Here is a 25,816-nt window from a genome sequence, read left to right as displayed (position 1 = left end):
TATTAAAGATTCTCTAATTTAAAAAATGTCACTATCAAAAAACAATGAATGTTGGTGAGGATGTTGAGAAAAGGGAACCCTCTTAACTGTTGGTGGGATTATAAATTGGTACAGCCATTCTGGAAAACAGTTTGGATGTTCCTCAAAAATAAATAAATAAATAAAACTACCTTTTGACCCAGTAATTGCACTTCTGGGTATTTATCCAAAGAAAACCAAAATACTAGCTTGTAAAGATCTATGCACTCCTGTGCTCATGGCAGCGCTATTCACAATAGCCAAGCTATGGAAGCAATCTAAGCGCCCATCAAGAGATGATCGGATAAAGAAGTTATGGTACATATGTACAATGGAATATTATCCAGCTATTTAAAAAATTTGAAATCTCAATATTTGCAATGACATGGATGAAACTAGAGGGTATTCTTATGCTGAGTGAAATAAGTCAGAGAAAGATAAATTCCATATGATTTCATGTATATGTGGAATCTAAGGAACAAAAGATACAAACAAACTAAACAAAAACAGACTAACAGATACAGAGAACAAACTGGTAATTGCCAAAAGGGAGGGGAGTTGGGGGACTAGGTGAAAAAGGTAAAGGGATGAAGAAGTACAAATTAGTAGTTATAAAACAGTCACAGGAACAGAGTATAGCATAGGGTATATAGTCAATATTACTGTAATGGCTATGTATAGTACCAGATGGGTGCTAGAGTAATCTCAGGGATCACTTCATGAATTGTATTAACGTCTAACTTTTTAAAATTTAAAATAAAAGAAAAAAAATAGAAAAAATAAAGACAATATCGTATACTGAAAAATTTATGCTAATGTATTTGAAAATCTATAGAAATTGTCACAATTTCAGAAAAAAACATAAACTTTACAAACTTGTTCATTAAAAAATAAAAACCTTAAATATTTCAATAGCCATTACATAAATTTAAACACTATAAAGAAAAACTATCTGTTTCTCTGCCTCTCTCTGTCTCTATCTATCTGTCTCTCTGTCTCTCTGTCTCTCTGTCTCTCTCTGTCTCTCTCTCTCTCTCTATCACACACACACACACACACACACACACACGCACACACATGCACACACACACAAATGAGGCCCTAATGATATTATTTTTGGCTAACTACCAATATTTCAGTAAAGTTATCAGTCTAAAAATGTCATTCACTGAAATTTAGTAGGTTTTCATATTCTGACATTTCCAATATCTGAGTGGTTCAATATGTCCCTCTCAGCAGCTACATTGCCACAGTAGACCACTCCCTCTTTCTTGATATATTTTATTTTGGCTTTTCCAATTTTACCTTCCTCTTTTCTGTTTGAAGTCCCTAGGATTTAATTTTAGGACCTTTTAACTCTATACTTTCTTTCTAAGTGATCTTAAACAAGGCCTTAGTGTTAAAAGCACTCTCTTTGTCAGTGATATACAAATTCATATCACTAGCTCTAACCTTTCCCATAAACTCCAGATTCATAAATCCAATTGTCTCTTTAATATTTCCTCTTGGATGGTTAACATTCATTTCAAATATATCATGTTAAAAGAGAGCCTTTAAGTACCACCCAGTATCTCCATTGTGATCCCCTTCAGTCTATACTATCTCAGTAAAACAAATTTTTCAGGCTAAAATCCTAAAAGTCAGCATTTTTGCCTCACTCTGTATATTCATTCAATCATCAAATCTATTCATATCTACCACAATAAATCTTAATCTACCACTTCTATCCATTTCTGCTACTATCACCCTAATCTACGTCATCATCTCTTGGCTCAAATACAGCAACAGTTTCTTAACTGCCTCCTAGTTTTCACTCTGTTTCATCCTCTCCATTTAGCAGGCAGGGCAATATTTCTCACAAAACAAATGAAATCATTTTACTCCTTGCTTACATCCCATTGTAGATCTCTTACCACACTCAGAATTAAATCTAACTCCTTATCATGACTATTTCCCATACGATAGAAATCTACCTGGATGCCTTCCTGACATTATCTCCTACAGCCTTTGTTCTTTACCGCTATGTTCCAGACACATTGGCCTTCCTCCCATTTTCCAGCACACCGAGTTTGTTCCTGTCTGGTATAAACTTTGCTCAGCTTTTTCTGTAATTGGCACTTTCTGTTATTCAATCCTCAGCTCAAATGTCACTTTCTCAAAAATATAGGTAAAGCATACACATACAGTAGCTTTTTATTACTATCGTATTATCCTGCTTTGTTTTTTTTCATGACATTTTCTAAATTAGATACTTAATTTTCTATGCCTCTTTTCTCTCCACAGCAACCCTACCTACCCAGTTAGAAAGTGAAATCTGAAAAACAAGAACTTGTGTATCCTCATGGCCAGACTTAAAGGCTTAGAACAGTGCCTGCCAAGTAGTAGTTGCTCAATCTACATTTTTCAAATGTACTACTGTTAAATAATTTTATTTATGTATTATTCATGGCAGATACTATAAGGGGCTTGGTACATCCCTCTTAAGACCTACTTTGTTTTGGATTAATTTATTTGGCAATTTCATGCATCTTAGCTTGTTCAGGATAATTCTAATTTTAAATATTATTTCTTGCTTTCTTCCTAACCATCAAAATATCTAAATAATTAGTATTGTATTATTGAATCAATAATTCATACTACTTAAATTCACACAAAAAAAAGAAGAAATCTTATCAGATAATATGCTCTGAATTTTTGTTTTTAAAACTATGAATAAATACATATTTTCTATTTTCTCTCAAAGACAAGAACTACAAATGCTGAATAAAATACTAAAACATCCATTTAAGGTATCAGAGAATAAGCAAGACACTCAAACTTGATTAAAGGGATACAGATCAGGATGAGCTGGTTATTTTCCTCACAGGGTATTCACTGATTTGCCGAGAGATGAATAGAGGCATGGAGAGAAAGCGACATTCTAGAGCTTTCATTAATCTCACAAGATAAGAAGATGAACATTAGAGTTCAGGGCTATGAGGAGAAGGGCCTTGAGCCATAGAGAAAGTAGCTCTACATTCAACTCAGCTTTTGCCCTTAAGAGATTTACCACATTAAGTGGTGACAAAGCCAGAAGATAAACATCATGCAAAAATTAGCTCATAAGAGTTAAGAAGCTAAGCAGATCTGTGGGAAGTCTCACAAAGTTGAGGAGACAAAATATGAATTCAGAGTCAACCACAAAGGAAAGGAACGGCTTTTAGTTGGGAGCCCTGAAGGTCTACCACTAGTCGTAAGAGCAAATGAGAAACAGCCATTGGCATCCCCCGACCAAGCCACAAAACATCTAAATAGCTAATTGAATAAAGGTTGACTCTTGGCAGAATAAAAAGACATTATTAATAAAAATACTACTAAACTTTCCATGAATCAGAAAAACCTAGAAGGGAAGAAAAGGGAATAGAAACAGACTAACAGATGTTTCAAATGTTAGTTATCAGACACATAATTAACAAAAATAACTTTGCTTAATACGTTCCAGATGACTAAATGGAGAAGTTGTCTGGAATATATTTTTTAAAGTATCAAATAGAAATCCGAGAACTAAAAAATAGAATTATCGAAATTAAGGATTCAATAATTGTGTTTAATAAGGATTAGACACAACAGATAGATCAGTATATTAAAAAATAGGTCACCATAAAATGTATATAATAAAGAAACCTTGAGAAGAGAAAAATAATAATAAAATAATAGAGAAAAATAAAGAAAACATGGAATACATGATGGTCATGATGAAAAGTCTAACATACATATGAGTGGAGTCCCCGAAAAAGAAGAGAATGGACAGGAACAACATTTGAAGAATTATTGGCTGGGGAATTTTCTAAAACCAGTAAAGACATCAATCTATAGAATCCAGAAGCTTTTGAATTCCAACCAGTGTTTACGCAAATAAAATCATTCCTAGACAAACTGTAGCAAATCTTTGAACACCAAAGACAAAGAAAAATCTTGAAAGGAGACAAAGGAAAAAATATACCTTACTTTCAAAGGAGAAGTGATCAAAACTTTCACTGACTTCACATTAGACACACTGAAAGCTAGGCAATAATGGTATGAAATCTTTAAAGAGCTGAAAGAATATAACATTCAAACAACATTTTTATTCCTTATGAAAAATATGAATAAAAAGAGAAAAAAATTTCAGGAAAAAAAGAATTTGTTACCAGCAAACTCTATCATTAAAAAAAAAAAAAAAAAAAGACAAGTGAAATGACCTCAGATGGAAGTAACTAACAAAATAAAGAACAACAGAAAAAGATAAACATGTGTTTAAAATTAAGTAAATATCAGATGTTTATTATGGTAACAATTACTTTCTATGGAGCTTAATATAAACATAAAATTAAACACATCAGAACTATAGGATAAAATCTGCCTGGGCAAGGGGTGGCATAGGTGGAGAGTATGGAGGTAAAGTGTTTTAAGGTCTTTGACTTGTCTGGGAAATAATTTAAATATCGATTTATATCAAGTTCTGATCATCGAGGATGTATGCTATAATATTTATGGTAATCAGTACAAGTGAAAAAGACTACATGAAATACAAGTCGACAAAAGAAAAAAATAGATAAATGAGAAAAAATCTTTAATATACAAAAGAAAGGAAGTCAGGGAAAATAATTAACCAAAGACAAATATAAAATGAATGGGAATATGGCCTTTGAACCCAAATATCACTGGTAATATTAAATGTAAATGAATTCAATATCCAATTTAAAGATGATGGTTGCCCGACTGACTAAATAAATTTTGTTACAGACTGATCACAAAAGACACTCCTTAAATATAAGGACATCAAATGAAATGGAAAAGTTGTATTATACAAACATAGCATAAAGGAATCTAGTGAAGTTGTGAAAGTAAACTTGAAAGATAGAATTATTGCTAGCAATAGTATTCTAAAAAGGGTTAATACAGCTCCCATTCTAAATTCATATGTTCCTAATAAAATAGCCTTAATATATATAAACAAACACATACATAACCCACTGACTTTTTATAACACTGCAGCCAGCAACTATAGAATCCACAGTTTTCCCAATGCACAAATGTCACTGACTATATGTTAGATGAAAACAAATTTCAAAAATTGAGTCTCAAAGAATTGAAAGAATACTGACCACAGTGAAATCAAGTGAGAATAAAGGACAAAAACAAAAAGATAAGAAAAATGCTCAATAGTTTGGAACTGAAACACTTTACTTCTAGATAACCCATATGTCACAAAAGAAATTAGAATGTAAGTTAGAAAATATTTTTAAATAAATGACAATTAAAAATGCAACATATCAAACTTATAATATGCCACTAAAGTCATGCACAGATGCAAATATGTACTCTTAAATAAATATATTTGGGGAAAGAAAGGCCAAAATATTAATAATTTAAGATCTTTTTAAGATAGAAAAAGTGTAAATGAAATCCTCCAAAAAATTAGAAGTAAAAAACAATACACATAAAAGCAGAATTTGATTCAATAAAACAATCTAACAATAAAGAATATCAAACAAGACAAAACAATGACTATTCAGAAAGACTAATGAAATTATAAAAACCTATTAAAGATGTCAAGGACAAGAAAAGTTTACACAAACAGTATCTTAAATGAAAAAGGGGGCACCACTATAGATTGTTTATACATTGAAAAAGGTAATAATAGTATATAATTAACTTGACACCAATATATTTGAAAATGTAGTAGAAATGGTTAAATTTCTTGAAAAGCCCAACTCAACTAAACAAACAAAATAAGAAATAAAAACTCTGAAGATTCCCACACCTATTACAGATATTGACCTGTAACTAAAACCCTATTCACAGAGAAAATTTCTGGGTCAAATGGCTTCACTATTGAGTAGAAGTTGGATTTCTGGTTATGTTTACAGGGAGAAGGGAGAGAATGACTAGGAAAGGGTATGAATGCAATTTTCAGATAGCAGGTTATCTAGATCTGGGTCCTAGTTACTTATGTAGGGTCACTTTGCAAAAATTCATCAAGCTGTTCACTTATGGTTTGGCAACTTTTTTGTATCTCTGCTTTACTTTGATAAAAATATTAGATACATACATATAAACAGAAAACAAATGTTTTTTAAAAAATATTGTCAGATTAGCTAAGACATCAAAACAGCTACTATATACTGTTTATGAGACATACCTAAAATGGAAGATGTCAGAAAAATTGAAATTAATAAAAAAGATTTTAAAAATACCTGCAAATAACAAAATGAAGTTATATAAATAATACTTGACAGAAAAAGCTTTTAAATAGAGCATATTAGTAATGAATAAGGTTACTTCCAATTAATTAAAAATTCAAATAATCAAGAAGATATAATAGCAACAACAGAATGGTACAGAAGGTACCAGAAAAGAGTTCCAATGCCCAAATGACACTTTTTAGGCTTTCTCTATATATATATTAATTTTTATAAAATACTGTATATATATTAACCATTTTCTTAAGTTACATGCCAAGTGAAACTTGTACATATCACTTAAGTAGTCCAGTAATTGAACTATTTCTGAGCTTAAACTAACTTTTATTTTGCTTTTTATACATCACTCCTTTACAACTCTAGCCCATTTATTCTCTACTTAGCATTATTTTCAGTGTAGTAGGCCAGTAACTGAGTATCAACTAATGTGGAACAGTGTACTAGGCTATTTGCCTACATTACATCACTGTACTTTTATAATAATCTTCTTAATAAAGAAGTGATACTATTAGCTCCATTTTACATATGACCAAATTGAAGAACATAAAAATGGGACCATTTATATAAGGTAAATAAACTGATAAGTGATAGGTTAGGAAACGAAACCTAAGCAAAATTATATCTCCTCCTTTCTCAGCCTAATCCTCATCCTCTGGCCATTTTTGTATTTTAGAGGCTCAGGGTAATATTGAAAATATGTATTATCTACAAATTAAAACACATATGATATTGAATAACTTACACTGTCAACTCCAGAAAAAAATAAATATATGTTTGTATAGAATATACAAGTTATACAATTACATATATATACTTTACTTATTATATATATAATTTACATATATATAATTATATTCAATTATATATATATATATAAATAAGTAAATTAGACTCCAAGAATAAAATTGGAGAATATACAATATTCCACCTATATAATGTAACACAGTTGTGTTTTATGTGTGGAAGCCATCAGATAGTTGTGAAAAATAGCCCACATTTTGTCTTTTTAGGTAGTGCTGTTCAGATTTTCCATAACAGAAGTAGTATGATATCAAAACATTAATGGGTATTTTCCCATAGATTTTTAATAGATCTTCCTTTGTACTTTTATTTCTGTTTTTAAATAACAATTCTCTAATTTATGTCCTGGTTTTAAGCATTATCTTCTAGGGCAATTATCTTGACACTATTTGAAATAGAACCTACATCTCCAAAATACCTACATGTTCATAATTTTGTTAGAATTAATCAGTGTTTTATATCAAAATACGTAATATCCTAAGTCTACACTCTAGTTTAAACAGCATCAGAGTGGCCTTTTCCCCCTTTTTTACATCTATTTTTTTTCCACTAGGAAATAACAAAATATCAATTAAAAGAAAATACAGTCCTAGACTTCTTTGTTTCAAAAGAGGATGTAAATTGATTAAAATCCGCTTTTCCCAAATAAAACTTTAAATGTAATAAAGTCACACAGAGAAGGACAAATATAACCAAAATTTACAACATATTAAGAACTAGTGAGAAAATTTACTTTTTATTATTCAACCTGAGACTTAAAGGAAAATTCATAAGTTAAAAAATGCATAGCAGTTTTTATCACAAATACAATGAGATTATTTCACCTTTTGTTCAATTCTTAGCTTGAATAAGAGTCTTACATTATGGATTAATGTTTTGTATTGTTCATTTGTTCAGTCATTTATTCATTTACCATAAATTTATCCAATGCCTCTTATATGTTGGGCACTACTCTAACTGCTTAGAATGTGGCAATTAAAAACAGGCAAGGATCTCCACGCTCATGAAAATTGCATTTAGAAAAGCAAGGTAAACAGCATTTAACATAAATAGCAAAATATACAGTGCAAATTAGCAAATATATTTTATGGAGAAAAATAAAGCAGGGAAGTAGATTCGGAAGTAGGCAGGGGTTTACAATTTTAAATAGGATTATCAGGGAGGTCCTTGCTAAGGTGACACTTGAATAAAAACCCAAAGGAAGTGAAGGAAAGGCTTCATGAAAATTGGGGAAAATAATTCCAGACAGAAGGAAAAGCAAGTACAAAGGCCTTGAGGCAGGAACAGTAGGAATAGAGCCTTCATGAGCCAATGAGGTAGCCAGCTGGGCAACTGAAGAGGGGAGATGAAGTCAAAGATGAAAGACGGTGGAGGTACGATTCTGTAATTCTTTGTATGTCATGGTGCTTGTCCCACTGAGTACATTGGGAAGCCATTAGAGAGTTTTGGTAGAAGGAGTGATGTGTTCTGATTTTGTACTAAGATCAATGCGACTACAGTATTAAAAATAGAGAGAAGGGAAGATAATTAGAACTAATGTTCTGTACAATATAGACACTAAGGCTGGTTGCCACCTTTATTAATGATTAAAAGGTCAGCACAGATTCATTTAGAGGGAGAATATATTTTTGAATTAACTACTGATCCTACCTGTGACATTGAATCAATGATTGTAAAACAAACAAACAAACAAAAAATTAAAGCAGATAAAAAAAATATGATTTCAATTATATTCTGCTATACTAAACAAGATGTATTCATACAGGACATTTTGAATGTATAGATTATAATCTCCTCTATAGTTAGTTTTGGATTCATCAATTTAGAATCACCCAATTAGTACCAAAGAAAAAATTTAGTGTTTTGAAGAGTAGCCATGCACCATTCTTTCATCAAATCTGCTGAGTTCCTACTACATGCTGAGCATTATGATAAATATAAATAATCAAAGACCTCTAACTTTAAGAGTTCACAGTCTAGTGGGACTATAGGAAAATAAACATCTAATCACCATGCCATGGGCTAAGGTCTTAATGAAGATGTCTCCGAAAAGGAAATCCTTACATCAAATAGACTCTGTTGAATAAAAGCATATTTAAACTGGGACAATTTCAGTCTTGTGTGGCTTTTTAATACAGTGCATGTATATGTCTTCTCTCCTTATTTAGATAGTAAGATATTAAATGTAGGGATATTATTTATACTACTTTATACCTATTGAATGATTAATTATGAATTGTATCAATCACAATTTTTTCATTATTCAATAAGTGAAGCTAATTATGCCCTCTAAACTATAGACAGATTTTTTCAATGGGAATAAGTAAGAAGAAAGGGTGATATAAGAAAATAATAATCTATCTTCAAGATTACAAATTTGATTTTCCTTACTATGTTTAAACAAAATAAATTTTGGATATATAAAAATCGTAATACATTGAAATACCTCAATGTAGTTCATGCTTTACTATTACAGAGATTCTATCATTACATTAGTGGTTCAAGGCTCTAGGAAAAAATGCTTCTATACTATTCATATAGATTCTAAAAGTATCATAATATTTGCATAGAAATGCTAAGTCAACATCCTTCCAAAACATAGTTCTCATTTAAAATTGTTAACCTATCTCACTAAATATGTTTCTATGAGGTCAGTAAATAAAATATTTACTGGCCAAGAATATGTGGAAATTCATCTCTGAAACTGCAAGACAATCTCGATAAACACATTTTTGGTTTTGGGGATAAACCAGGAAGAAAAGAGAAATGTTTATTGCAATGAAGGGAATTAATACATATGAATATATTTAATTTATGCCATACCTGCATCACACGGAAAGAATATAACATCAATATTTATTAACAAAGTCTATTGAAAAGCTGCCCCTCTGTGTTTTACCCCATTTACTAATCAGCTTTCTTCCTAAATAAATTGAAGGGTAGGCCTGAGAAAATGGCCAGATTTAAAAGGGCATAAAATTGGATCAGATATCATAGTACATATTGTGGTGAAAATCCAGTTGGAAGAGAACTAAAATGGAATGTTTTGGACTCTCTGTTAACCTCCAAGTCCCTATTATTGTCTTATAAATTGATGCATATTTTCTTTGCCATCAGAATGAGTTTTTACATATACATCGCTAGAATAGTTAAACTACAATTTTCTGCCTATACTACAACATTACAAAAGCTATAATTGCCAGATGGAATTTAGTTATATTGCTATTTTTATTATTTCAAATTTCTTGGCATGATATTATAATATTTATTTTGCTAGTCTAGTAGTTGGGGCACAGCATGATTAAATCATTTGCTCAAGATATATATGCTGTGAATAAATAATACAACTGGGGAAAATGAATAATCCTTTAGTAATAAAAATCTTAAAGAAATCAATTTATAAAATAGGTAGCTACTTTCTTCTCAATAACTTGTTATGTATTTTTAGCACTCATTTTGAATGTTAAAATGTAAAGGAAATGTCCCAATGTAATCTGTAATGATTTAATCAAGAAAATCCAGTGGGGGTTGTTTATAATTAAAAAACAGAGGAGCTGAGTATATATCAACAACAAAAGATAAATTGTCATTTATTAAAATTCATACTTCTCAAAATATATAGGAGAACTAATGGTCAAACCTCTTACTGCATTAATGGCAAACATTTAGTGATATTTACCTATTCATTGCAAAACTTCTGCCCAACTCTCAGTTGGATAATAGTTCATATTATGCCAAATAATTATTAATCCTTCATGCTGTAAGTATAAAAGACAAGTATGCTATATTAGAAGCATACTAAAGTGTGCAAGAAAATGAGAGATCTAGTCTCCTATTTTGCAACAAAACAGATGTTTGCTATATTCTCCCATCGAAATCAAGAGACCATGGTGTGGCATTTCTTGAACCCATAGTATTGACCTCTGGAATTTATATACTAAAAATTCTCATGAGCTCCCTAGGGTAGGTCTTCAGATTCCAGTTTAGGAAATACTGGTATAGTCTGGGGTCTGAATTCACACTACTCAGGTTGAAATTCGAGCCCTGCCCACAATAAACTTTGTTAAAAAGGCCAAGTCACTTAGCTTTTCTAAGTCTCTGTGGTCTTCGACTATTAAATACGGATAATAATACTAGCTGCCTCATAGGTTTATTGTGAGAAGTAAATGAAAAAATAAGGATGTCCACATTTTCTCTGTTGCTAATGCATTAAATTATGTGTCCCTGCAGCTTTACTCTTTAGCTGAGTAAGTTTTGTGATACTGTTCCATAGTTTGTTACTCCAAAATCTAAAGTCAAATAAAAGATCTAAAGCTCCTTCCTTTCTGAGGAATTCCATTATAAAACCTGATTACAAACCTACTTTACTTTTAACATCATTAAATCATTAACTAAATTAAAATCTGAGTCAAGCAGAAATAAGATTTATTTTATTTTATAGATTGTGTTCCCCTTTTCTTGAACATGGAGTGCGTTAATTTACAGGAAGTAGGGGAGAGCTGACATAAATGGGCACCATCCTGGCATAAAGGAGCATATGAGGTCATATCACAGGAGTACTTCCACTGGGTATATTCTAGACTTTGGAGTTAGGTAGACCTGTATTATAAACAGAATGCTGCTACTTTTTATGAAGGCTGAACTATATCAGAAAGTTGTCTTCAGTATTCACTCATCTTAAGGCCATTAAACTAATTGGAAGCAGCAAGAACAAATCCACCTAATTCCTGAGATATCATGTGGGGTGCGTGGGGATACAAAGCAAACTAAGAAAATTATAAATGGTCATTGAATAAAATGACCATTTCAGGTGAAGTCTTTGACCTCTTGAATTAATAATGATAGGTAGGTATGATAGATAGAAATGATTTAGTAAAAACTTGTGATTGTACCATCTATGGTACCATGCACCATTGTGGTTGAGCTCAAAGGGTAATATAAGTGATTTGTGCAAATTATATCAATAACTGACCCTTCGGCTCCATAAGCAATCTAAAAGAATAAGTAGAGAATAAACCAGAGCCATTAACCATCCCTATTTATTGTTTCCCTTTCACAGAAAAGGACCTGAGGCAATAGACAACAGATTCACTCCTGATTGGGAAGGTCAACTTTCAATGACTACATAAAGGAGGAGAACTGCTGTGACTTCATCAGGAGAGAAACGAAGCCCATTTTGAAGGTAGAATTTGCAAGGAATTTATGCACAAGATTTCACTGACCTAAAGCATGATTGATCAGTGTGGTAGTTTGACCTGCTATTTCCTGATAGTGCTCTGAGATTTCCTGAGAAATATCTTTAACTCAAGGCTGACAGTCAGCTGCTAGCATGGATGGAAATAAATCCATGTTAGCTGCTGATTTAGCTGAAGCACTGAGCCCTAGGTGCTACCTAGTTGCTCAGGTCCTAAGGAGCTCCAGATGGGTGGAAAAAGGGTCTGCTGTGAGACCCACCAGCCAGCTCTTTGCAATTCCTGAATGTGTGCACCCTGGCCAAAATGGTCTGAAACCCTAAAGCAGAAGGTTGTACTCCTATAGTGATTACAAACATTATCCATTTTGGAAATGCCTGGTGCTTATCTGGTCCTCTGAGATGGTGGCTAACCCCGACTGCTGGTGTTCCCCTCTACTATAGGCACCTTTGGAAACATAACCTGTATAGTGTACAGTTTCTGTCAGTAACTATCTTGACCATTTCCTCTTCACTAACCCCAAACTCTGCCACTCTATCTCCACTGGGCCAGAGAGGAGTGGTAAGAGTCTTTCCCATGATGATTCCAGGGAATGAGAGAAAAAACAGGCTGAGTTAGTGAAGTCTAACTTCAATGTCTCCAGTCTCAGGCTTCAGTCAATTAAATAAGCTTTTGAATTCGGAACAGCAGAAAACTATGGGAACATTTTTCCAGATTCCATGCTATTTGCAAGCCTAAAAGTGTTGGAATAATGGTGAGTCTTGATTAATAATGTCAGCCTGACCTAAATATTTAGAACAAAAAAAAAAGAAAGAAAGAAATTAAGTGTAGAAGGCACCCAGGCCTATGCAACACAAACTCTTTAGTTTCAGCATTAATTTTATACAACTACAAGGATTATTATCTCATTTAGTGGCCCAGGTTTAATTTAATAATCAATGTCACAGCTTGCTCAACTCTTAGTAATAAGAGGCAATTTTCTCCAAATCCTTATTATCCAACAACCTTTCCGGACACATACCATGAGGAAAACTTAAAAATGGCACTGTTATATTTTCTCTATGTAAAATTTTGTTGATCTGTATTTTCCTTATTGACTCTTAGTCAAAACAGAATCGGCTCTTAATTCAGCAGTAAACTCTTTCTGTGAATTCATTTTAGTTGTGCTTTAGAAATAAATGCCAGATAGTTTAATACAACAGTATACTAAATGAATAGGCCCCTTTGTTCATTGTATCAAGAATACAATGGAGGGTGATAAGAAGGAGTAGCTTTTCACCCAAGAATTACACCAATGGCAAATCCAAGATACAATTTAGAAGTGAGAAACACACACGAAAAAAACAAACACACAAAAAAGAGGCATTTACCTGCTGTAAATCCAGTGTAATGGTCACATAATGGTATTCAATTCCATTCTTAATACTGGGACTCTGCCACCAAGTGTTCTTTCCATCAATAGCATTCGTAATCGGATGTCTCTCTATTGAATCAGCAGCAGCATATGAAAGGAGAAAAGATCATATAATAAATATACAACTGTTTATTTAAAGAAAAAAAAGTAAAACTAACACAAAACCATCATCATGTGACTATCAAACATTAAAATAATATAAAGAGAGAGCAATTCCTACCTTCAACAGAATTTATTTAATGCTAACTTTTTCACAGCATGCCACAAGGTAGTGCAAAATGGTGAAACGCTTAGGCTATAAGAGAAGTTGCTCGGTAGTCTGGCTATCAACTAAAATGGGCAACTTTAATGATAACCACAGAAATTAAGTGTAAAGAAATAATATTGAAATCTAATTGATGTGTCAATCATTCAAAGAAGAAAACATCTACTGTTGAAGTGGCTCTAGTATGCCATCAACTTTGTTAATGGAAACAAAATTCTGAATTGTGGTTTAAAGTTACTTGAAGATTTGTCCTTTTGACACATTCATTATTATCAATACTTGGGCAATTCAATATGTAGCTGGTTTTAATAAAAAAAAAAAAAACGCTGTCAAATCCATCCTATGAGGCCTTTTGCAGTCAGTTCCTAACTTGCCAACTTTCTGCCACTATTTAAAATAATGAAATATACTCGAAACCTCCCATCCATCATTTATTCGCCTGTCCTCATAATCACTAACTCAGTGGAGGAGTCGGGACAATAATGGCAAGCAAGGAAAGAATGGCATACGAAACTGCATCCTGCCAACAAAACATAGATCTTTCCTTGCCTTTGCTCAAGACAGATGAGAACAGGACTTTTTGTGAGAAAAAAGGGAGATTGAAGATAGAAAGTAGGAGATGTGGACAATCACTGTTCCCTTACCCCACAGTCCTCTCTTATACTTCCTTCCTTCTTACAATCTTCAGATCTCACAGATTCCTCATCTCCTCCAACTAAGTTCCATGCATCTCACAACATCAGCCATTACCTCAGGGCTGCCTACACCCTTGTTCCATCTTGGTTCTCAGTCATTGGTGCTTCTCATTTCCCACAAATTCTATTCCTTTTCTCCTCCTCTGAACAAGCCCAGTTTATGCATGGGTGAGAACAGCAGGCATGGAAGTTGTGGGATGATCCTATTTCTATTCCCAGGGCTGCATGAAGGGTACTTAACTTCCTAACCTCTCACTTGGAAGTCGGCATATTTTCCCACAGAAATGTAAACGAAGTGGGGGTTAGCTTCCCTGCTACTCTTCTTCATGAATGACGGATGCCTATGGGTTTCAGTCTTGAGAACTTTTATAAAACTAATTCTCTGGGAAGATGTTTCAAATGAATGACCTAATAACCTTGTAGATTAGAACACGGCCTTTTTTTTTTTTTTTTTTTTTTTGTAAATTGAAGGAATACTTCAAAAAATGAACAAACCATATCACTGTGAAGAATAACCATGGACTCTTGATTTGTCTACACAATTTAGTAACCCAGTCATGTGTACTAATGAGATGCTTATGGTAATATGAATTATAGGACAGAAAAAAAATTGATTTTTATTAATAAATTATTTAATTCATCTAAACATGGACTTTGTTTTCTCCTGTCTTATCATAGCAGTCCACTGTGATGAGGTATCCTATCTCATTAATAAAAAATAAAATTGCTGAATATATTAAATAATTAACGCTAGTTAACTTGTTCTGTTGAAGGTGTCAGGTCTTTATCATGATGACAAATATAAGAAGCATAACTAAATATCAAGTAGATGCCCTTGGTGATGTGAGTGGGTGCTGAAATTGGTCCATTAGGACTCAGAACCTATAAATGAAATATTACTGGTACTGCTTCTGAAGAAAAATAAATATCACAGCAAACATTCCCTAAACATCTCACATCTTCTTTACAGTTGTGGATTTAATATGTGATATAAACACACAGACACACAACCACATTTCAAAATTAAATTCATGGCTCTTAAGCAATTGTGAGGGGAGCTGTCTAATTGGAAATGTTGATATCTACCACCTCAGGTCAAATTGATATGAAAATTATTCACAGAAAGGAAGACTGGGAGATGAATAAACAATTAACCATAATCCCCATTATAAAAGTTTAATCATAATTAATTTACAAAAACTGATTAATTGCTGGCATACTTCCCTTATTTCAAAGGAGACAGAAACTTATCCTTAACAGGGATAGCTATACAAGCCAATCCAAAGCTAACTGCATCTGAAAACTGGTGAGGAAATCGTGATGAAAGAAACCTTTCAAATTGCTACTTTTTCATTGGGAAGCACAGTCTACTAACAGAAAGTTCAAGTTTCTTTTTCTTTGTATAGTAATTACATACAGACCTTCTAGCTGTTGTTCTCTGAATTTGTGGAATTTTGTCATCTGTTGCTCCAACTTTTACCAAAATATATTTATTAGTGCTAGACTTTTATTCCACTCAATTTTTTCCCCACTCCAATCATTGCATCTTCCCTCCATCTTGTCTTTTAAGATCACTCATATTTCTTCCTTTTTCTCCTTTTCTAGAATGCCTTCCCCTATTATCTTAGGTAATTTAGCTTTTTAGTGCCAATATAAATCTGACAACCTCCTTGAAATTTTCTCTTGTTATTTCAGTTCTCACTGATGTTTCTTCTTAGAAATTTTACATCATTTATAATATGTACCAAGTGTTAGAGTCCTGAGTTTATTGTTTGGAATATTTGTTTAATTGCTTTCTACATCTACATCGAACCCATGCTTACCCTAATATTTTACTTGTAGGCAGGAACTATAAGTATATGTATTTATGTTTATATACATACACACACACACAGATGTACATGTATACATGCATACACACAGACATACACATTATTTTATATACTTTAACTATCGCTCTCTTCCTCCTTCATCCTAAATACACATCTACTCACTCCCAACCACCTGTCCACCACTGCCCCCGATCATTTCCATGACTCCAGGCTTTGTTGCGTTCTTTAGGAAATCAGCAAGGCCACCAGTTCTTGAACCAATGACAGTTTCTCTCGATCAAGCTTCATCTTTTTCCTTAATGAACCCAAAGTTTATGGTCCATCAGTCTTTTATCTTCTGAAGTTTACTTTTCTGTTTCTCTCATTTTCCCCTCCAAATCCCTAAGTCAAGGGCCTGTATGATTTGACATTATGCTTCAGTACAATGCATTGGTAGTAGCAGGTATTGAGATGCTACTTGAATAAGTCCGATATATCAGTTCTAGCCATCCCTAACTACTTGTATTTCTCAGAGCAAGTGAAGCTTTCTGTCTTATTCTGATCTCTCTTCTTGTTATTCCTTTTCTCTTCCTTCTCTCTACGTCTTACCTGCTCTGCTCAAACTTGTTCTTGGATCTCGGCTTAGACAGCACTTCATCTGGCAAAGCTTCATTTACACCAAGACTGAATTTGTGATCATTCTCTCTCTGCCTCAGACCCCTATGCTAATTCTTTCCTTTGTACTTACCACACTATATGTCAAAAGTATGCTTTTTGCCCATTTCTTTATTAGTAGAAGCCAGAGACCATACCCTATTCCTGTTGGATCCCCAGCATAGTACCTGGCACATAAGTGACCAATGAATGACTAAAGCCTAAATTAATAACTATTATTCTTGAGAAGTAAACCTAATGACCATCACGGGTCTTCAGCTTGAAAACCATCCTCAAGCACTGCACCTGGTATATATAAGGAACCCCAGTGATGTCTGTCAAGTGATGGAGAAGAATGGTAAAGAATCTCACAGTGGAGGAAAAGTTCTAGGAAATTCGGAGATCATAAGTGCTTTCACTTTAATGCAAATTGGCTTCAAATCTCTCATTTACAAATCCTGCCCAGGGCTATAAACAAACATATATTAAAATACATACGATATGGATTACTGCTGTTTTGATTGCAAATTCGACATTGGGGGTTCCTCACGGGCTGCCCAGGCACATGCTCTACCAACTTGCAATACATTTCAGGTCCTTTTTCTCCACATGTTGCATTTGTGGTGATGAGAGCATTAGAAGCAAGATTCAAGACAGCAGGAAATAAACCTGAAAAATAAAATGGACAAATGAAGGTGTGTAGACCACAAACAATAAGGTATAATTTTGCTCCATTTTAAAATAAAATTAAGGTAGGGTATTTTTCGGAGCATTAAATAAATCAAAATGAAATAATCAGTGATAAATATCTGACTTTAGTATAATAAATCAATATCATGTGGTATCAAATGAAAACTTTTCCTTTCTGGGTCTTTAATATGGTATCTAGAGATATCTTTCTAATTTATTAATCTCTAATACTTAATTGGAAAGGTCTTTTCTCTAATAAACACTTTTTAAAAATCTTCTGTTCATGTTATTGGGAAAAGTCTTATTGAATCTTTCATCTTCCATTTCAGCTATTTGATATTTAGTAGTAAACTACATTCATATGTAAAAACTTCACACAACTATGTATATATGTTTTTCATGGTCATTTTTACGCTCCAATTATCACTTAACATAAGTGTTTATTATAACTCCTTTATATCCAGATTGGAGAAGATAGGAAATGATAAAGTATTTTGGAAAATCATTTTTTACTTCCTTTTGTGCTACATGGCCATATTATACAGCAATATCTTACCAGAAACAAGTAATCATAGTAATCTATGATCATATAACATAAATTATTTCCTAGATAAAATAAAAGTAGCTTGCTCAGAAACAACCTCAGAGTCCAGTTTCAGTGCAGGGCTGTGGGGTCCTTCATTCCATAGGAGAGGCCGACTCAGGCTCTTTATTTTCTATGACTTACTGCAATTCTGCTTCATACATGTCTAATATTTATATTTAGTAGAACTCTTTTTCAATGACAATATAGTAAAGTCACTTATCAGAAGTTACTCTCTAACTGAAAAATTCATTTTGGAGAAAGTACATTTGAGATTATAAATAATTTGACTCAATTTAGGTAAGAAACATGCTGAGCACCTGGATGGTCTCTGTTTTATACACATGCCAAGTAGGTCTATATCGATTTAACCTCTGACAAAAAGTCCTTTACTGGCTAAATCTTATGTCCTGATGTTTTTCTGAGATCCCTAGAGTTTTGAGTTCATAAGTGTTTTCTGTCTCATCTTCAAAATTTAACACATTCTTGGTATAGTGTAAACACTCATTATATTTTTAAAATGAATTATAAAGACTGGCCTCATAAAAGTTCTGGTGCCTCTTCTGAATAACAATAATATTGATGGTGATGATGATGATGATGATGATGATGATGATAACTGTATTTAGCATTAGCAAATGTTTATAAAGTGCCAGGCACTATTCTGTCAGAAATTGTTCTAACATCGTACGTCTGCCTGGACTAATTTGCTACACACAACATCCATATGAGCTACACACTACTATTACCCCTGTTTTATTAGCATGTTCAGTAACATCTCCAGAATGACAGCTAGCAAGTAGCATAGCTGTTATCTGAGTGCAAACAAGCTGGCCCCAGTCTATCCTCTTAATCACTATACTGCACGGTCTCTACAAACGTCATGTGAAACCTACATAAACTTAGTGTTAATTTGTAGTCCTGGTTAACCTTAGAACTGCCACGAAGAAACAATAGTAGAGCAAATAAAAATAATTCTAAATAATTTGAATCTCTACTATAATCACTATCAAACTTTCAAAGAGGTAGATGGAGTCATAATAGAAAACACCTCAATCCTCACCCCAGTCTCTCTCATGGTCTCCCAAAGAGCTGCCTCCAGACAATATTCTCTCTTTTCCCTCCTTCCCCTCAATCATAGCTCATTAAATCCCTCTTATTCTGCTGTTCCAATCCAGTGCCCCCCACACACCCAATAGCCCTCCTGTCTTGCGCTTTTCTCCAGCTAACAGGTATTTGATTTTCCTGTGTTTTCCAGTAGTTCAGAGCTTACATTTTTACTTCATTGTAGTCACTATCTCATTCATTACTCCTGACAAATTTTTTTCCCTCAGGCCCCCACATCATCTCTATGCTTTAGCTCTCACTTAATGAGATATTCTGTCAATGTGATATGAAGTCAGTTAATATGATTATTGGTCAGAAAAATATTAACCATTCAAAATATTGTTTTTTATTTCATAAGGAAATGTAGAGTGGTTTATAAAAGGTACACTACTATACAAATATTATTTATTTTTTTATTAATTTATTTTTTAGTTTTACCTGTGTATACATGGCTTATTGGACACAACTTAAATTTTGTGAACTTTGTCAGGTTACAAATTTAGAAATAATTTGGTTGTCTCCAGAGCATTCCCTCTCTACCTCAGGCATTTTATTCTCTTGGTTGGTAAACAACATATGCTTAAATAAATAAGGTTTGTCTATATAGTTTTCTGTAATTCATTAGCATTTTGCATTTAACTGTACAATTACTATTATTTCATCAAATATGTGCTGAACATATATTATTCCAGGTATCATAAAAGATTTGGGAATGAAAATACCATTTGATGAGCTTATCATGAGAAGTGATCTTGAGCTAAATCTTGAAGGAGAAATAGAAGTTTGCTTGGTAGAGAAAAGAAGGAAAAAGCAAACATAACCAGGCACAGAGAATAGCATATGAGAACAGACTTGATCCTGATAGCTTACATATGCTGAGTGATTGAGATAGTACTTGAATTTGTAATTGTTCTAACCTCTTAGATTATGTGATTGTGTGTTTGTGTGTGCATATGTATGTATGTGTGTGTATACATATATATATATATATATATGTATGTATATATAGACACGGATAAAGATACATATAGATTGCACCAAAGTATCCATAATGGTTCATATATACACACACACACACACACACACACACACACACACACATAAACACAAGCCACTGCCTATTTGTCATTGTTAGTAATTTTAGTAAGATTTTCCCTGGGTTTTCACAATTTTAATTTATAGTGTGAAAAAAAATAGTAAGAAGGGAAAGGTATATCAGGAACCCTATTTTTAAGAGGCCAAACTTTACCTCTCATCTTGCTGGCCTGCAGGATGAATTTAGGTAGCTAAGCCTCTTCTAGCCCCTTCAAATAAAGCCAGATTACTTACACAAATACCGTCCCAGACAAGAGCCATCTCTACAACTATACTAGGAACACTGTCAGTTTAGTCTGTGATCTTTGTCTCCTCCCTCACTTCTGACTAGTCTAACCTTGACCCTGACCTTGGGTTCTGTTTTGTAGGTATGAATAAAAATCCCTATGTCCTGCTGCACTGCATCTCTGTGGGACTTAATCTGAGTTGGCCAGGCCTGTAGCTTGTCAGATCTAAGTAATTATGGAAGAGTCAAAAAGGGGAAAATGGCTGATGAACACTATTTTACTGTTTATTATGTGTTCTAAAAATATAGAATTGAATCATATTACAAGTTTCCATAAAATTAAATGAATACTTTGTGAGCAAAATAACATGGCTACAAAATTATTACAGGCATGGAAGTAACATTGATTCAACAACTACTTCATATTCATTAAATAATATGATATAGCCTCCAGTAACCTTATTGCGTAGACTTTATTAGTCCCATTTTACAAATAAAGAAAGTGCAGCTCAGAGAAGGTATGCACAAAGTTGTGAATGAATGAGAGTGACAACTAAAATTTGAACTCAGCTCTTTAACTCAGACTTATTCTTATGAGCAAAGCTCATCAATTTACATATTTAATAAAAGAAATACTTTCCCAGCTCCCACCCCTTTGTTGCTGTATAAAATATTTTTACTCATAAAGGAATTACTGAAATTTATATTTATTATTTTTTGGTTCTTTCTATTGATTTGTTTCTGTTATACTTATTGATCATGTACTCAAAATTAACATTTTCGCAATTTAGTTGCCTCATTTTGTGGTCAGGAAAGAGTTGCCTTTTGAAATTTTATCAGTTATTTTGTTGTTTATTTTTAAAAATCGGTAAAGTATATTTGTCAGGGAAGGTTCCCAATTAGTTGCTAATGACCACTTTGAAGAGTAGGTCAATATCTGAGCTTTTATTGAATCTTCAGCAGGTTGTATTATAGATTACAGCCAATTTTCATTATATGTTAAATCTATTAGTCTATACCTACTTATTCCTATTCAAAAGTAGCAGAGCAATATTTATTGCCATATTCAATATGAGTTACTTGGTTAAGATTACATAAACATTGAAAGTATAAATGAAGTACAAAAAGCTGATGAACCTTTGTGGAGTATTGACTTGTAGCCTCTTAATTCAATTTGAGGCCATATAATGTTAATGACATAAAAGCCAGTCATCATTATTCATACAATTATAATTGATTTTTTTTCCTGAATAGTAGCTAGACTAATTAATTTATTTGGATTTGTAGCTTAAGGAATAAAGTTGAGCAAAACACAAATAATATTTATTCTTTATATATTATATATTTTTATTAAAGATTATAATATGTATATTATATAGAGAATAATATATTGTGTTCTGTAATATATACATTTAGTAAATAGATGATCTGGAAAAAGGCAAAGTCTATAGCATATGAAGAATAAAAGTTTTGCTACAATATGGTAAATATTCAGAAAATTCACCAAATTTTGTTTTTATTTGTATGTTTTTATACTATACATGCTTTCCCAAATCCTATGGTATGTTCATACAAGTTTATGTGATTTTGATTATCTGCATTCTCAAAATCTCATATTCTGGTTTTCAAATGACAGAAGCATTTTTAAAATTCTGCATATGGAGATTCTACTTTTAGTAATTGTGGAGTAGCTACTATTGGATCAAACCTCTCACTGAAAACAGCTATGAATTATGAACTAAACGTATGTTTTTTAAAACTCTAAATATCTTAAGATACTGGAGAACAACTCAAAGCAGGTAAAGTAGGAGAAATGTGTATGCTCAGAAGAAGGGAGGTATTGGAAGTGCCCCAGGCTGCACCATGCAAGGTAGCTTAAAACTCAAATAGAAACTCACATTTTTATTCTTTTTTTTTTTTTAAACTTTCTTGAAGAACCAGAGGACAAAACTGAGAACAACCACAAGTGCTATGATGTGAAGAAAATACTGGAAGGGAGAAAGCCACAGAAAGGAATTCTCAAAATATGTGTATAAACTCTTTCCAAATTTTTCATTGATGACAAACCTACATATGCCATAGGCAGATTCCAAGTACCCCAGCTGGAGCTATAACAGAGATCACAGCTGTATTCCACAGGTGAAATAAGAGCTCAGAATTGGAGTCCAGAAAAGTTAACCGACTGATATAACACAAAAATGAAAGATGAATGACTATTCAGAAAAACAAAACAGAATCCCAAGTCTCTACAAGGTATCATTCACAACATCCAGAATGTAATTAATTAATATAATATAATGTAAAGTAATATATTAGACATACAAAGAAACAATAAAATGTCACTCATTCTTAGGGGAGAAATAGTGAATGGAGACCAAGACTGATGTTGAAATTAACACACAGAAATTTTTAAGCAGGTTGTACAACTATGATCAAGGACACACTCAATAAAGGCTTATAATGAAAAGACAAATAAGAAATTTTAGCAGAGGAACAAAAGCTACCCCAAAATACCAAATACGAATACTGGAACTAAAAAATGCATCATCTAGAATAAGAAAAAAACATTGCATGGGATTAATAGAAATTGGAGATAACAAAAAAGTGTATGTAAAATGAATATAAATCAATTGACTTTTTTCCTAAGTTCTTTAAATACATATCAATGTTTAAAGAAAAAAAATTATAACATTGCATTGAGTGGGGGTCCAATGTATGTTGATGTAATGCATATGACAATTATAACAAAGGAATAGTGGGTGTAGGGATCTTGGTAAATGGACCTATATATTTGCAAGGTTATGCTTTACGTTAAGTGGTTCCATATTGAAAAGACTGACAACACTAAATGTTTAAAAGTTTGTAAAGCAACTGGAACTCTACTCCATTGCTATCAGGGATGTAAATTAGTACAACTTCTTTAGAAAACAGGCATTTTTATTAAATAAGTTTAAGCCTAGGCCTACCTTCAGGACCCTAAAATTTTATTTTGGGGTAAGTATCCAAGTACATGTTCATGAAAAAACTTATCTAAGAATGTCCATAGAAGCTTTTCTCATAGTAGCCAAGTGTGAAAACAGCCCAGGTTTTCATTAATGAGAGAATTAATTCAGAAACTGTGGTATAGTCATATAATGGAACACTATTCCACATTAAAATGAAACACCGATACTGATACATGCAACAACAAAATGAATCCAAAACTCATGACAAATAAAAGAAGCTTTACCAAAAAAAAAAAGTGCACACTCTATTATTCATTTATATGAGCTTTTAGATCAGGTAAACCTAATCCAATGGGAAAATAACAGAAAAAAAAATGGTTGACTTTAGGAGTAGAGACTGGAAAGAGGCATAAAGTAAATTTCTGGGGTAATGCGAATATTCTAATAGGAGTTTGCACTATACAGGTGTATACATTTGTTAAAACATGAATATTATACTTTATGAATAAATGTTACATCAGGTGAGGACTTGAACATTTCACTGTAGGTAAATTTTCCCTTAAAAAAGAAGTAAATCATTACTGAAGTCTAGTTAATGATATTCATGATGACATGCATAGGCATGAAGTTTGCAATGAATCAAAATTTAAGACAGATTAGTTATGTACAGATGGGTTGATATATAATAAAGCAAATACAGCAAGATGCTAATTTTAAAAGCTAGATGCTGAGTAGATGGGTGTTTACTGTATGATTCTTTCAACTTTCTGCATGCAGAAAAATTTGTTTAAATAAAATTTGGCAAAAAATCTGTAGCAATATACATGTATATAAGTATATATCTGTGTATATATATAAAATGCACATTCATGTATATGATTTATCTTATTCATTGGCTTTTATAAATTGTCAATGTCAGTAACAATAAAATATTAAATTGACATTTCTTAAATCAAATGTGAAAAAAAGTTTTTTTGGATACGATAAAGGAAAACTACATTTTCAGTCCCATTCAGAATCAGAAGAACAAAGCAAAAAAAAAAGCACTGGATTAACAAAACAGCTGGAAGTCTCTTCAAGACACCTGCAGGTAAGCAATAAGCAGGTGGTTCTATTTTCCTTGTACAGCTTTCCAGTTCTATTTCATAAGAACTTTGACTTAAAATCATATTTAATACATAAGTGTTGTCTTGAAAAATGTTAAGCGAATTAGAGACAAATATATCTATGATATTAGTAAGTGATCTGTTGTGTGGCACAATTCAGAATGGTTCCTTAAGCTCCAGGTAATGTTTCTTTAGGTAATGAACTAGAAGGTTGTTGTCTGGTAGCAAAAAGAATTCAGTTCAAAAAAGCCTTGTTGCAAATTTACAAATGAAAAAAATAATTCCCAGAACCTAAGTGGCACAGCTAGTTTTCAAACACAATTCTTATAATTCCAAATGAATTAGAATTAATTTTAATATTAAAGATCCACACTATCTCGCTCCGCTCCTGCTGTAAATGAAAATCCTTTTCACCTCTTCCATCATTCCTGACTTTTATGCCATCTAGTTCTCCTTTTCCCTTTGCTTATGCACACTCATGGGCCAACTTCCATCACAGTTTTACAAGTTCTATAATTTATTTCCAAATTTCTCCACTTTAAGAAAGCACTCCAATATTTTCAATGTAACTGAAGCCTTAATTTCCTGACAATGTGACATTTCTGCGGCTTTCTCCAATGGATTCTGGAATTACTGGAAGAAGAAAAAGAGCCTCTTCTGGCTTCCACACTCTACTTACAAGTCAATCCCTTTCATTGTGAATTACAACTTCTTTTTTAAAAATCCAAAACATCTACCCTTTCACATGCTCATCTCTATTACTGGCTGACTTCATTAAGAACAGCCATATAAATATTGGTAACTGATTCACAGTTATCTTTATCCTCAAATTTCTGACATTCTTACTAAGTAGGTGAATGTAAACCAACATTAATAAATGTTATTTCGCAGACACTAGAAAATGTTAAAAGTTACTCCGAGGACACATATGTCTTATTTCTCACCTTTATAAGCTTTCTGCTTCCAAATTTTTTCTTCAGTTAAGCCCTA

At 32.7% G+C, this 25,816-nt stretch overlaps 1 protein-coding gene across 6 annotated transcripts in view; it reads right to left on the bottom strand.

Annotated features, from left to right (window-relative positions):
• The window catches only part of LAMA2 (laminin subunit alpha 2), a 485,514-nt gene that overhangs the window by 347,493 nt on the left and 112,205 nt on the right, over window positions 1-25,816 (bottom strand). For all 6 annotated transcript variants that reach the window (XM_036217753.1, XM_036217800.1, XM_036217769.1 and 3 more), the window contains exons 2-3: window positions 17,573-17,743; window positions 13,606-13,718 (exon numbers count right to left, since the gene is read on the bottom strand). In XM_036217753.1, the coding sequence (XP_036073646.1) occupies window positions 13,606-13,718; window positions 17,573-17,743 (284 nt within the window). The remainder of the gene's footprint in view (window positions 1-13,605; window positions 13,719-17,572; window positions 17,744-25,816) is intronic.

This window comes from Rousettus aegyptiacus, unplaced genomic scaffold (genome assembly GCF_014176215.1).
Source record: "Rousettus aegyptiacus isolate mRouAeg1 unplaced genomic scaffold, mRouAeg1.p scaffold_m13_p_1, whole genome shotgun sequence".
Taxonomy (NCBI): domain Eukaryota; kingdom Metazoa; phylum Chordata; class Mammalia; order Chiroptera; family Pteropodidae; genus Rousettus; species Rousettus aegyptiacus.
This window is presented reverse-complemented; position numbering and strand designations above follow the sequence as displayed.